This window comes from Trachypithecus francoisi, unplaced genomic scaffold, assembly GCF_009764315.1.
Source record: "Trachypithecus francoisi isolate TF-2019V2 unplaced genomic scaffold, Tfra_2.0 Lachesis_group19, whole genome shotgun sequence".
NCBI lineage: Eukaryota > Metazoa > Chordata > Mammalia > Primates > Cercopithecidae > Trachypithecus > Trachypithecus francoisi.
The window spans coordinates 45,589,774-45,605,162 of record NW_022681464.1 but is presented as its reverse complement, the minus strand read 5'-3'; the positions used below and the strand labels follow the sequence as shown (position 1 = coordinate 45,605,162).

At 43.3% G+C, this 15,389-nt stretch overlaps 1 protein-coding gene across 2 annotated transcripts in view; it reads left to right on the top strand.

Annotated features, from left to right (window-relative positions):
• Window positions 1-9,750: 9,750 nt before the first annotated feature.
• The window catches only part of GNAL (G protein subunit alpha L), a 212,357-nt gene continuing 206,718 nt past the window's right edge, over window positions 9,751-15,389 (top strand). The window contains exon 1 of one of the 2 annotated variants that reach the window (XM_033178365.1): window positions 9,751-10,695. In XM_033178365.1, the coding sequence (XP_033034256.1) occupies window positions 10,350-10,695 (346 nt within the window). In that variant the 5' untranslated portion in view covers window positions 9,751-10,349. The remainder of the gene's footprint in view (window positions 10,696-15,389) is intronic. The other variant, XM_033178367.1, reaches the window with a different exon arrangement.

Sequence of the window (15,389 nt, the reverse complement as noted above, 5' to 3'; positions counted from 1 at the left end):
TGCACCACTCATGTTGCATTGTCACCTGCCTCTGATGTTCTGGTATTGTCTCTTGCTCTGGTGTTGGGACAAGGGATGTCGTGAGACATCACCTTTGCTATTCTTGATTTTGTGGTCCATGTAAGTCACAAAAGAAAAAAGAATCTACTCTTAGCAATTTTTAAACATACAGTACAGTACAGTATGGAGTTTCCTCAAAAAACTAAAAATAGAACCACCATATGTTCCAGCAATCCCTCTACTGGGCATGTACGCAGAGGAATTGCAATCTGTGTGTTGAAGAGCTGTCTACACTCCCATGTTCACTGCAGCACTACTCACAGTAGCCAGGTTATGGAAACCAGAGTCCATCAGTGAATGAGTGGATAGATAAAATGTGGCATGTATACACAATGTAGTACCATGTGTATATTCAAAGTTTTAAATGTGCATCAAAACTGCCTTCAAGATGGAAAGCTCTTGAACTTAGATCTAAATCATCTTGAATTTAGATGATTTTAGGGTAAATGATACCTCCATGTCCACTTGCACCTGGGTCGGGTTGGGGACAGCCCTCATGACGACAATCTGGCCATGGCTCTGAGAAGCATTCTGGCTGAGGTCAATCAGTCTCTGTCCATTAACCCACAAAGAGAACCAGATGCATTCTCAACTCATCAGACAAAAGACCCCCTCCAGGGGCCCAGCAGGGCCTCACCCATTTCCCAGATGGAAACGCCTTCTCAAAGTGCCTTCCCAGGGGGCTCTTCAAGCACCGCTCAACTATTCTCCAAATCAGTGTCCTCAGGTTGTTTTGCTCACTCAATCAGAAAAGATTTCAGTCCCAAATCGTAACGTGTGTATTTTTCCTTGTCAACTGTACTCATTAACATATCATGATCATTATGAAACATACACACAAGACAGTATTAAATGAATCTACATGAAATATGTACTTTTTAGAGAGAGATGTACTTGTTTTTCTGTCTGAAGTCTCGGGAAACTGCGGTGCACACTCCCTGAGTATTGACTCATGCCTCAGAATCCCTCAGCTACCTGAACCATGGGAAGAAGTGAATATATCCCTCCCGGGTCTTGGGTTCACCTCAGTGCCTTCCTCTGCACGGATGGAGACATGGAATAAGCCAACGTCTACACTGTCTGTGGCTTGAATTAGAAGTCACTGTATGCAAGAATTACCTATAATCCCACTGCTAAGACACAACTCTGCTTATACTTTAGAATGCAGTTTTTCAGTGACTTTCTACACATCAATACATTTCTTTTCAAAATGTTCTGTTTTAAAGTTCCTTTTGGAGGGCTGGGCATGGTGGCTTATGCCTGTAATCCCAGCGCTTTGGAAGGCCGAGGGGGAAGGATGGCTTGAGGCCAGGAGTTCAAGGCTGCGGTGAGCTATGCTTGAGCCACTACATTTCAGCCTGGGCAGCAGAGCAAAACCCTATCTCTAAAAACAAAACAAAACAATGGCTGGGCGTGGTGGCTCATGCCTGTAATCCCAGCACTTTGGGAGGCTGAAGTGAGCGGATTACCTGAGGTCGGGAGTTCGACACCAGCCTGACCAATATGGAGAAACCTCATCTCTACTAAAAATGCAAAATTAGCCAGGCATCGTGGTGGGCGCCTGTAATCCTAGCTACTCGGGAGGCTGAGGCAGAAGAATCATTTGAACCTGGAAGGCAGAGGTTGCAGTGAGCAGAGATCGCACCACTGCACTCCAGCCCAGGCAACAAGAGCAAAACTCAGTCTCAAAACAAATAAATAAATAGTTAATTAATTAAAGTGCCTTCTTTCATTTCTCACAAATATTTTCTATGCCACTCAAATTTCAACATTCTTTGTTACCATAATGTTGCATAATATACTAAATTTTTTATACTTCATGATTTTTAAATGTTCTATTGTGGAAATTTTCAAACAAAAATAGGATAATTTAATGAACCCAAATGCATTCATCACTCACCGTGGACAACTTTAAACATTCTGCTATTCGTATCCCTAACTCTACCCACTTCCCACAGCCCACTAAAGTTTAGTTGTTTTAGGTAAAATTTACAGATACTGCAATGCACACATCTTAGCTGTACAGTTTGAGAAAATAGATAAATCAGAGTAACCCGCATCTGTGTCAAATAGTGAACATTTTTCATCTCCCCCAAAGTTCATTCATAGCACTTTTCATTCAGTACCACGCACCAGAGGTAACCATTGTTATAACTTCTTTTCAACTTGAATTAATTCTATTCCAGAACTGCATATAAGTGGAGTATGTACTCTTTTGTGTTGGCTTTTTTACTCAGTATAACATTTGTTATACTGAGTATATAACATCTGAGATGTATTTACATTGTGAAATGTATTAGTCGTTTGTTTCTTCTCATTGTGGTGTAGTATTCCACAATATGAAAATCCCACAATTTCCTTAATCCTTGTCCTGCTAATGGGTGTGTGTGTATGTGTTATTTCTAGTTTGGGGGCTGCTGGGAATAAAGCTGCAATGTTTTCTTCTACAAGTCTTTCTGTGAACACATATTTACATTTCTTTTGGATAAATACCTAGGAGTGGAATTGCTGGGTTAAGAGATAAGTACATGTTTGAGAGAGAGAGAGAGAGAGAAATTTAATTAGCCGGCATGGTGGTGTGCACCCGTAGTCCTAGCTACCCAGGAGGCTGTGGCAAGAGGATCACTTGAGCCCCGATCCCCTGACATTAGAGGTTATAGTGGGCTATGATCATACCACAGCGCTCCAGCCTGGATGGAGACCTTGTCTGAAGGTCAGGAGACCTTGTCTGAAAAAAAAAGAAAAGTGATGAGAACAGACATCCTTGCCTTGCTACCAACGTCAGGAAGTTTTCAGCATTTCACTATTAATTAATGATGTTAGCTGCAGGATTTTAGTGACTGTCTCAATATCAGAAGTTTATTCCTGTTTATAGTTTTTTCTAAGATTTGGAGTTTTTTTCATAAATTGATATGGATTTTTTTCAAATGCTTTTTCTGCATCTATTGAAGTCATTATGCCATTTTTTGTTAACATAGTAATGTGGTGAATTGCACTGATTAACTATTAAACATGAAATTAACTTGGCACTACAGGGATAAATCCCACTTGGTTATAACATACTATTTTTCTACATTGCTGGATTTAATCATATTTTAAAGATTTTTTTGCATCTGTGTTAATGAACCATCTTGACCTAAAATTTTCTGAATTTGTATTTTGTCAAGTTTTTGTGTTAATACTGTATTGGCCTTAAGTCACAGAGTGTTTCTTTTTCCTCCTCTGTATTCTGAAAGAGTTTGCATAAGACAGGCAATACTTCTGCCTTAAATGTTGTATAGAAGTAATCAGTGAAATCATCTCTACCTGGAGTTTTCTCTGTGCGTGCACTTTTAAAGCAACCCTGATTTCTTTACTATATATACCACCATTCAGGTTTTCTGGTTTTTTTCTTGTACTGGTTTTGGTAAACTGTATTTTTCAAATAATGTGTTCATTCCATCTAAGTTATCAAATGTGTTGACATAAAGTTGTTTATAATCTTCCCAGGTTATGACTTTGATACATAGAGACTCTATAACACTCTACCCTCTTTTATACCTTATACTGGTAATTTGTGTTTCTTTCTTGTTAGAGATTTATTCATTTTATTAAACTTTTCAAAGAAGAATATTTTGCTTTCCTCATTTCCTGCTGGTTTGTTTTCATTTTCTTTGATTTCTGCTCTTCATTATTTCCTTTCTTCTTATTTTGGGTTTAATTTCTTTTCTTTTTCTAGACTTTTAGGGTGGAAATGAAAATCAATTATTTTAAGGCTTTCTTCCTTTTGAATGTAAGCAATTAAAGCACTGAATGTTACAGCTAAGAACTGCTTTAGCTACATCTCACACACTTCGGTATGTGGCATTTTCACTGTCGTTATGTTTGAAATACTTCTCATTTCCTTGTTATTTCTTCCTAGAATCACAGGCTATTTAGAAGTTTATTGTTTAATTTCCAAATATCCGGGGACTTTTCACACACTTTGCTGTTATTCTCATTTAATCCCATTGTGGCCAGCAAGCATGCTCGAAGACGTTCAGTATTTTATAATTTGTTGAGACTTACTTTTGGCCCGAGGTCTGGTCTATCTCGGTGAAAATTCCACATCAACTTGGGAAGAGCATTTTGTCCTTGTTAGGTGTAGGGTTCTATAAATACCAGCTCATGAGAGGTGGCTTATACTTCAGCCCTTCCGGTTTTTCTGCTAATGAGACAAGCATGTTAAAAGATCCAACTAGGACTGGGGATTCTTGGCTTCCCCCTTATGTTCTTTCAGACATGATATTTTGAATTGCTGTATACACCTATTTGTTATGTCTTCCTGATGTTCTGACCCCTTTCGACATGATGAACTAGTCCTCTCTATTCCCAATAAACCTCTTTATCTTGCAGCCTATTTTGCTTGATGTTAGTATAGACACTCTAGGTTTCTCACAGTTAAAGGTTCCACGTGCAGTGGGTTAAATAGTGTTCCCCCTAAATTCACTTCCACCTGAAACCATAGAATGTGACCTTATTTGTAAATCGCATTTGCAGATTGTAATTAAGGATGGAAATGAGATCACACTGGATTAGGATGAGCTCCACATCCAGTAAGACTGAACTTATAAGGACACACAGGGACAGAAGAAAGAAGGCCACGCAAAGACAAAGCAGAGATTGCAGTGATGCTGCCACAAGCCAAGAAGTGCTAGGGGCCACCAGAGGCTGAAAGAGGCCAAGAAGTTCCTCCCCTAGAGCCCTCAGAGGGAGTGTGGCCTTGCCAACACCTCGACTTTGCCTTCTGGTCTCTTAGAACTGTGAGATAATGAATTTCTGTTGTTTTAACCTTCTCAGCTTGTAGTAATTTCTGGCCACAGCCCTAGGAAATCAGTGCAGCATGTACCTTAGTAAGTTCATGGTGCTACAACATAATATCATGGACTGAGTGACTTAACAGTTTATTTTACCTCAGTTCTAGAAGCTGCCAGTCCAAGATGAGAATGCCAGGTGGCTGTCCTCTGGTGGGGTCCTCTTCCTGGTGAGTAGATAGCCACCTCACTGTGCCCTCACATGGCAGGAACAGTGTCAGCAAGCACTCAGGTGTCTCTTCTTATAAGGGCACTTATCCCATCACGGGACCCCGCCTGCAGGACCTCACCTAACCCTAATTACCTCCCAAAGGCTCCATCTCCACAAACCATCACGCTGGGGGTTGGACTTCAACATATGAATTTGAGAGACACACATTCAGTCCATAACACCACGGCATATATTTTCATTCTTTTTACTAATAACCTACTTGTGTCTGTATTTAAGATTTGTTCCTTATAAACAGCACTGAGTTGGGTCTTTTCTTTTTAATCCACTCGGACATTCTCTGGTCCTTTATTTTGGGGGTGGTGGTGGTGAGTCCATTTATTTTTAATTATAGTTGAATTTAAATCTGCCACTTTGATATTTGTTTCCATTTCAGTTCATTTGTTTCCCTCTGCTCCTCCTTTCTTTGGGTGTAATTGAATCTTGTTGGTATTTCAGTTGTCTTTCCCTACTGGCTTTTAAGACATGCTACTTTGCATTATTTTTTAGTGGTTGCTGTAGGGCTGCATTTTACCAAATGACACCTACTAACTAATGTGGCTATTATAAATTTAAAATTTAAGCTAATTAAAATTATATAAAATTAAAACTTAGTTCCTTAGTCACAAAACCCACATTGCAAGTGTTCAACGAATATGTGTGACTAGCAGCTATCTTATATATGACAAAGCAGTTATAGACTATTTCTAACACTGCAAAAAGTTGTACGGGTAATTTGTCACAATTGACTTACAGTTAATATACTATTTAACATAAAATATTGGAATTTTGTGAGAATATAATTCCTTTACCCCCATCTTTTGCAACATTTTCATATATTTCACATATATTTCTATATACACCATCAGCCCACAACACTAACATTTTCTCTTGAAGAGGAATATGACTTTTTAAGTTTAAAAGGAAAGAATATGGCTGGGTGCAGTGGCTCACACCTGTAATCCCAGCACTTTGGGAGGCCGAGGCAGGCGAATCATGAGGTCAGGAGATCGAGACCATCCTGGCTAACACGGTGAAACCCTGTCTCTACTGAAAAATACAAAAAAATTAGCCAGGCGTGGTGGTGGGCACCTGTAGTCCCAGCTGCTTGGGAGGCTGAGGCAGGAGCATGGTGTGAACCTGGGAGGCGGAGCTTGCAGCAAGCTGAGATTGTGCCACTGCACTCCAGCCTGGGCGACAGAACGAGACTCTGTCTCAAAAAAAAAAAAAAAAAAAAGGAAAGACTACATATGGTCTCTATATTTACCCACATATTTACCATTTCTGCTGATCTTTATTTTTCCCCTAATCTGATACCATCTTTTGCCATATACCCCTTAAAGGGTTCCATTTATCATTTTTCATAGTGTGGGTCAACTGATGACAACTTCTTTGAGATTTTTAATCTTATTTTTTGACCTTTATTATTGAAATATAACTTTGCAGCATGTAAATTTCTAGGTTGATCGTTGTTTTTCAGCAGTTCACCTTTGTTGTTCTAGTGTCTTTTGGCCTTTATGTTTCTGGTAAGAAGCTAACATTATTCATATGTTGTTTATTACACATAATGTCTCTTTTTTCTTTAGCTGCTTTTATAATTTTCTCTTCATATTTGGAGTTCAGCAGTTTTACTATATGTCCTTAGGTCTCATTTTCTATGTATTGGTCCTGCCTGTGGTTCACTGGGTTTCTTGGATTTATACATAGTCTTTTACCAAGTATCAGAAATCTGAAGCCTCTATGTCTTCCAAAATTTTCTTTTTCCTCACTTCCTAAGACTCTGCACTTATATTACACCAGATGATGTTGACTAACAGGTCTCTGAAGATCCGTGTGCTTTTCTTCCACTGCTTTTCTTCCATCTGTTTTTCAGATAGGATCATTTCTATTGATCCATTTTATAGTTCCTCAATTTATTGTGTTTTCAGTCTGCTGTTAGGCACCTCCAGTGACTTTTTACTTTAGTTACAGTAATTTTCCATTTCAGGATTTCCGTTTATCTCTTGTTATGCTTCCGTTTCTCTGCTGAGATTCTCCATTTGCTCATTGATTATGTGTATTTCTTTTTTAACATAGGTGAACATATTTTTAATAGTTGCTTTAAAATCCTTGTCTGCTATTTGTTACAGCTGAGTCACCTAGGTGGCAATTTCCATCACACTTTGTGGGTCATATTTTCCTGTTTCTGTGCATGTCTAGTGTTTTGTTTGACACTGAACATGATGAATGATGCAGAGATTTTGAGTTCTGTTTTATTTCTCTAATGAATGATTTTTGTTATGTACTATAAAAAGTTCACTTGGCTTGACTCAGACTCCAAACTCTGTCTCCCCTGAAGTGAGAAGCAACTGAAATCTTTGTTCTTTTAGGTTTTCTAGTATTTTGTCAGGCCACTGGGGTCTCCCCATCCGTTGTTGTTCAGTGATCTGCCAAAGATTTGAGGAGATTTGACACACAGATGTGTGGGGCTCACACCTCTGAAATTTCTTCCCTTCTAGGATTTCACTGCTAATGGTCTGGTTTGTCTCCCAGCTCCAAATTGTATTCTCTGATATTTCAACTCAGAAAGTACAGCTAGCTTCATGGGCCTGTGACCTGCATATTCATACAAGGGCCACACACATGGTTTAAAGTTCTGCTATCACTGTCTTGAAATTATTAGGTTTTCAATGAGGGGCCACATTTTAACTGATGTACTTAAGTACAAAAATCCATTCTAGGCCTGGCGTGGTGGCTCACACCTGTAATCCCAACACTTTGGGAGGCCAAGGTGGAAGGATCCCTTGAGCCCAGGAGTTTCAGATCAGCCTGGACAACACAGTGAAACCTCGTCTCTACTAAAAATAAAAATTAAAAAAATTAGCCAGGTCTGATGGTGCACACCTGTAATCCTGGCTATTCTGGAAGCTGAGGCAGGAGGCTTACTTGAGCCCAAGAGTTCTATATTGCAGTGAGCTATGATCACACCACTGCATTCCAGCCTGAGTAACAGAGATCCTGTCTTAAAAAAAAAATAAAATAAAATAAATAAAATAAAATAAAATATTTGTTTTCATTTTCAGCTGGCTTTAATATACAAACAAAATGTTATCCTCGTATGATACTGATAAAGTTTAGCTAATAAGTTGTAACAGAAAAGCAATTGCTATAAGTCTCTTGGGTCTCAGTTTCTTCAAAAGCCTTTCCTGCCTCTCAAACTACTCTTCCCCACCCCGATTTAAACAGGACCTTCCCTTACACTCTGAGAATCCTGTTTTTTCCCTTCATGGCATTAGCATAATTTATAATTAATATATGTACCTGTGTCTTTATGATTGAGTATATTTCTACCTCACTAGTCTATAAACTCCATGAGGACTCATGTCTGCCTCACCCAGCACCAGCAAGGATGCCTAGCATACTGCGGGCACTGAATTAAATGGATGAATGGGTAAATGGACAGATGGATGAGTGAATGAATAGTGAAAATGACAATGATATTTAGTAACTTTTTCTATTTTCCCAAGTTAGATTTTCTATAATCCTTTCTTTTGCTCAAATATCTAAAAGTATGCCATAATTTTAGCAAAATTTGGGGAACAATGTTAGGTCAAAAGTAGTATATATATGCACATTTGTTATTAGCAGGACCCCCAAAAGAAATGTGAATGCCAGATCTCCAACTTCTTGATTTAAAAATGTAATGCAGACCCGGCGCGGTGGCTCACGCCTGTAATCCCAGCACTTTGGGAGGCGAGGTGGGTGGATCCCTTGAGGTCAGGAGTTCGAGACCAGCCTGGCCAACATGGTGAAATTGTCTCTATTAAAAATGCACAGAAAAAAAAGAAAAAGAAAAATTAGCTGGGAGTGGTGGTGGGCGCCTGTAGTCCCAGTTACTTAGGAGGCTGAGGCAGTAGAACCACCGGAACCGGGGAGGCGGAGGTTGCAGTGAGCCGTGATCGCACCACTGCACTCCAGCCTGGGCGACAGAGCCAGATTGTCTCAAAAAGAAAAAAATGTAATCCAATGTAGTATTCACATCTAGTGCCAACGGGTGCAGTGCACACTGTGCCGCATGCTGCGTTCCATTAAACAGCCTGACCTGGTGTGTTAATGAGAGATGTATTTAACTATTAGTTATAATATTCCATGTCATTTTCCCGGAAATCAAGGAACACATCTTACAGCAGGTGATTCACAAGCTACATTGAAATGTTCACCTGTTGCAGCAGCTCTACAAGATGCTGTGCATTCAGTGGGAAATAACCGGAGATATGGGACCTCTGGCGGGCTTGTTTCTCAGCGTCCTGGAGAGAGCGCACCCAGTCTGAAGGCGCATCTGCTCCTCTCTGCGATATACTGTGGATTAAGAAAATACAGTGTACAATCTCATATTCTCATTTCAGCAAATATAAATAGTACATGGCAATTATATGTGCTCGGTTTTCATTTTTAAGGGTGGAAATTGTTGAAAATGTTGTCGTGGACCAGACTCCAGAATTGGAGATTTTGTAGAGGTCAAAGGTATAGTAGTATTAAAGTAGGGATAAAGAGTGTGCGGGCATGTGTGTAAGATAATGAGCAGAAAAGGGAGTGGCAAGGTGCAGAGATCTCTGCAAGCAATGGATTGGGGAAACTGAAGGCTTTAAAGCCACGGTCTCTATCCCTGCACCCAGCTTTCCGTCCTCAGTTACTGTAACCCAAGATTAAAGCCACCTGGTTTTCTAATTGCCACAAGTGCGGCTCCAGGTGCTGACTGCACAGCCACTGCGGTACTGTCCGCAGCTGCGCGCCGGGCTCAGTCGGCATTATTTACGGTACAGAATACTCGCCCACGCGGCGGTATTTACGGTAACGGGGACCAGCCTGGGCGGCAGTATTTACGGTAACGAAAGCCAGCTGTATTTACGGTAGCGAGGGCTGGACCGGCGGCGGCATTTACGGTAACGGGGCCGGGCTCGCCGAGGCCCGTCGGCTTGGCCAGCTCTGGGCGTTATCAAGTGATCTCCAGCCAAGGCGGCCGCCACCCCCTGCACCCAGCGGAAAATGCAAAATGGCCCTCTGGGGCAGTGAGGGGCCGTGGCCCTCGGCCCGGGCCTGCCGCACCCCCTTCCCGCAGCTGGCGGCTGGCAGCGCTGAACAGGGTCCGGGTGTAGCCCCCTCTCGCCCCTCCGCAGGGGCGCCGGCCTGAACTGGGCGCGGGAACCAGGCCGCCCCCGGCGCCCAGCCCGCCCTAGTTCCGCGCGCCGCCCCCGCCGTGCCGCGCCCACATGGGTCTGTGCTACAGTCTGCGGCCGCTGCTTTTCGGGGGCCCAGGGGACGACCCCTGCGCGGCCTCGGAGCCCCCGGTGCAGGACACGCAGCCCGCCCCGGCCCCAGTCCGGGCGGCCGCAAGGGACGCGGCTCGGACCTCGCTCCCTCGGGGCGGCGGCGGGAGCCCGGCATGCGCTCGGCCCAGAGCAGACAAGCCGAAGGAGAAGCGGCAGCGCACCGAGCAGCCGGGCGCCGAGGAGCGCGAGGCGGCCAAGGAGGCGAGGAAAGTGAGCCGGGGCATCGACCGCATGCTGCGCGAGCAGAAGCGCGACCTGCAGCAGACGCACCGGCTCCTGCTGCTCGGTAGGTCCCGGCCGCGCGGTCGGCTGACGCCCCGGGGACAGCGCGCCGGGCCCGCGGGGTCGGTGGGCGCCGGGGAGCGGCGGCGGGAGGGGCTCCTGAATCCCGGGACTGGACCCGGACGGGCGGCGGGCGCGGACAGGCTGCAGAGCGTTTTCAACCGGGTGGAATGGTTCCCCCGACTGGCCGGGAGGACACTCGGGGCTGGTTCTGCCCCTCCCAGTGCCTTGAGCTTTTACCGCCGCTCGCTCGCTCTCATTAGTGAGCCTCTCCGGGAAGCCCCCGCTCGACTGATGACCTTCCGCAGGGTCTGATCCCGGGATGTCTACCCTGGCGTCTCACTTCCTGCTGCACCCGGAGGCTGGCGGTTTGTGTTAAGAACACAGATGAAAGGAGGTTTATAAGGCCTTTTAGCTTGACCGCAAAGCTTTTATGCCACTCACAGTGTTGTGGGTGGGTGTGGCCTGCTGCCTTTTGAGAAAGAACTTGAGCTGCACTTGGGTTTATTGGGGAAGAAGATCAACCCCGGCTCTGGGAGGTTTTGCTTGAGAAGCAGCCGCACGAGAGGGTGGCGGCCCCGGCGTGCTCTCTGTGTAACTGCGACAGGAGGGCGGGCGCAGAGTCCCAGCGTTTTCAAGGAACCAGATGCGTGCTCTCCTAGTAGTATTTTTCAGAGCTTACCTATAGCAAGTACGTGTGTTCCTACAACAATCAGAAAACATGGTTCTATGCACTCTACCGTAGAATGAAAAAAAAAAAAAATCACGATTTCCTGATACTACTTGTTGCCTTTTAAATTTTAAGACGAAATAATAATAATTGGGCTTTTGATCGCAATTTTGTGAGATGTAAGGAAGAATAGTCGTTCAGGTCTGTGGTCTCTGCTGTACATGGGAGAAGGAGCTATTCCATGATTTTAGCAAGATGCCTGCTTGTAAATGAATGCAACTTGCATTTAAGATCTAGAAGACAATAAATATTGAGTCTGAGAGGACTTGTCCACTGCACTGCAAGAATGAATAATTTAAAACAACATAAACTTAGCTGTTGTATCCTGGTGAATGAAATATCTAATTTCTAAAGCAAAGGGAAATGTTTTTGAAGAAACAACAAAAACCAGTAAATACGCAGGTTGTCTCAAACAGGGACGCGGGCTGAGCAGTAGCAGAGCTCCCCCCTCCAGTGCTCACCTCCAGAATATCACAGAGCACACGTTCCCAGAGGTCTGAGGATACAGAGGTGTAACTTTAGAATTTCATACCTTGTTAAACCGTTGTTGGTGTGTGAGGGTAAAATAAATCTTCGGATATGCAAGTATTCAAAGTATACTCTCATCCACATATTTTTCTGGAAGGAAACAAAAAAAAAAAAATAGAGACAGCAGCAGCCCATGTCTGTATCCCAGCACTTTGAGAGGCTGAGGCTGGCGGATCACTTGATCTCGGGAGTTCAAGACCAGCCTGGGTAACATGGTAAAACCCCGTCTCTACAAAAAAGACAAAAATTAGCTGGGTGGTGCGCTGGAGACCCTGTCTCAAAAATGAATGAATGAATGAATGAATGAATAAATAAATAAATAAATAAATTGAGACAATTCTCACTATGTTGGCCAGGCTGATCTCAAACTAAAGTGCTGGGATTACAGGCATGAGCCACCATGCTCAGCCTGGAAAGACATTAATTGGAAATTACTTCAGCCAACATTTTTTAAATGCATCAAATTAAAATAATTCAAAAAGTGGAGAATTTTTTAAAAGGGGAGAGAGAATCGTCATCTCAAGAAACTAACCAAAAACAATAAGACAAATAGGATCAGGAGTTGTGACAGCCCAGCGTTGTTTTGATATGATTATACAGTTGAACATAGTTTAAAAATAATAAAAGGATATGGGAAGCAGACAATGCTTTCTATATCATAAAAAGTATTAGACTATGAATCTGTGGAAAAACAAATGGGATTGAGATATGATCTGAAGGATCGAATGGTGAGCTCTGAAGAGTCAGCTTCTTGTAACACATTGGAAAGTATGCTTTGAAGACATCTCGTAGCCTCATAGAGTTTATATATCAGCATCATATCTAAAGTGACATAAAATCAAATGACTCACTTTTCAGGGATAGTGTATTGTATCCTCCACCAATGATATCTACACTAAAACACATACTGTTACATGAGGTTGACGTTGTTTATCCGATTTTATATAGATTTGAGTTAAACACACAAAGATTCTTGATTTTATTGGGCTTTAAAATGGATTTAGCTGGAAAATTTTGAGTCAGAAACATGACTTATTGACCATTAATATCCTCGGATAATCGCTTCTGCTGCCATTCTGTTTAACAGCCATTTATTCTTGCTTGCTGACCGCATTCATTTGTTTATGCTGGAAATGTGCACCGAAAGCTGGGCATTGGGTTCAGAGACCTCAGACCCAGGGAAGGTGCACTCGCTCCAGCAGTGTTCTTTTTGTTTGTTTGTTTGTTTTGTTTTTTGTTTAATCCCAACACTTTAGGATGCTGAGGTGGTCAGATCACTTGAGGCCAGGAGTTCAAGACCAGCCTGGGCAACATAGTGAGACTATGTCTCTATTTTGTTTTTTTTTTTTTTTTGAGACAGGATCTCACTTTGTCACCCAGTCAGGAGTGCAATGGTGTGACCATGGCTCACTGCAGCCTGGACCTGCCCAGCTCAAGCAATCCTCCTGCCTCAGCCCCACAAACAGCTGGGACTACAGGTACACGCTACCATGGCTGACTAACTTTTGTATTTTATGTAGAGATGGGGTTTTACCATGTTACCCAGGCTGGTCTTGGACTCCTGAGATCCAGTAATCCACCCGTCTCGGCTCACAGTGCTGGGATTACAGGTGTGAGCCATTGTGTCCAGTCAGGTGCCCTTTGTCACTCCATGCCTGCTAGTTTGAGGTGAGTCCCGTCTCCCATCATGATGAGTCCTTGAGGAGACCTTCCCAGAGTCCTTGAGGGGAAATAAAGGTTTAACACCCTGTGTCCTGTGAATTATTTGTGTTCCTCTCATGGAGCACTTGGGCCCATCTCTCCATGGGTGTCTCGGTGCTCTGTCTCCCTCATGGGGTCGATCCTGATGACTCAGCTTTCTTTCCTGCACAGGACGTAGCACCCCACACTATCCTCCGGCAACAACACAAGAATCTGGGAGCCACTGTGACTATGAGGAGATATGGTCCCGTTTTAATTTTTAGGTGGAGCATGGTTGAAGCATGCCATGGCTGGATTTTAAGCAGGTGCAGAGATGGGATGGAACTTTCCAGTTAGAAGGCAGTGGTCAAGACAAGGAATCATGGGGTCCAAACTAGAGCAGTGTGGTATAGTAGGAGTGGGGAGCTCATGGGCTTGGGGAGCAGGTCAGATGACTGGGTGTGGAAGGCAGGCAATGAGAGGAATTCTCAGATAACTCTCATGGTCTTGAGCATGAGGAATGTGTTAGCTTGCTCACCTAGCAAAATACAACAGGCTGAATGACCAAAAACAGACATTTTCTCACAATTCTGGAGGTTGGAAGTCTAAGATCAAGGTGCCAGCACGGTTGGTTTCTGGTGAGGACTGTGTTCCTGGCTTGCAGACGGCCACCTTCTCACAGTATCCTCACATGGCCTTTCCTCTGTGTGCCACAAAAAGAGGAAGAGATCTCGGGTGTCTCTTCCTGTTCTTATGAGGACACTGTGGGATTAGGGCCCCACCTTTATGGCCTCTTCTTACCTTAATTACCTACTTCAAGGCCCTATGTCCAAATCCAGTCATATTGGGGGTTAGGGCTTCAACATATGAATTCAGGGGGATGGGAAGCATAATTCAATCCGTAACAAGGGCTAAGGCAGGGAGTGCGTGCCCTGTCTAAAAGGGATAGCTGCATCCTAGCTTCATCCACTGTTGCCTTGTGAGAACACAGGCCCAAAGTTGCCACGTTTTCAGAATTTCTGAAGCCTACCTATTTTTAAGCATTTGCTCAAATTAATAAAATGTAATCTACATGGCTAACGCAGTCACGGGCTGCTGGCTCTTACCCCTGATCTGACCTAGGTCACATAGACTTTTCTGCAGGCTGTGCACTAGGCTTTAGGGGCTCACTCACATGAGAGACCATGGGCAGAGGCCCTGGGTCTACACCAATTAAAAGCATACTTGATGTGAATTGGCATGAATCAAAATATTTAATCTGCCAAACGAGCACGTATAGCAAACAAAGCTGTGTTCACTATTCTTCAGGTGAATTTTTCTGCTGTTGAGTTCATGGAGTTGTAACAGAGTCAGTGCCGATGTTTTGTCTTCATCTTTCATTGACTGTGTTCACTACGGTCCTATTGGGGAAGGGTCATCACGTTCCATTCAACTACTCCTTTAATATGATTCTGGATTGTTATGCGAATGTTAAATCCTCAACTGTAGATAGGATTTGTGTTTTTTACTTTTTTCAATTATTCTTATAGTTTGTGTATTTGCTATTTCTCTGTCTGGAATACATCTTTCAAGAAGGAAGCGATCTCTTTGGTACAAAACCATTTGCTGGTTTTCTTTTGTATCAGAATGCTGGCATGATTTTAATCTGTGTCTTTAGTTTCTCTCAGAGGAGGTGCCCGGTGCACACATGCTCAGACATGCGCATACACACACACACACACACACACACACAACACAGAAGGAATGTTCTCTACTCTGGG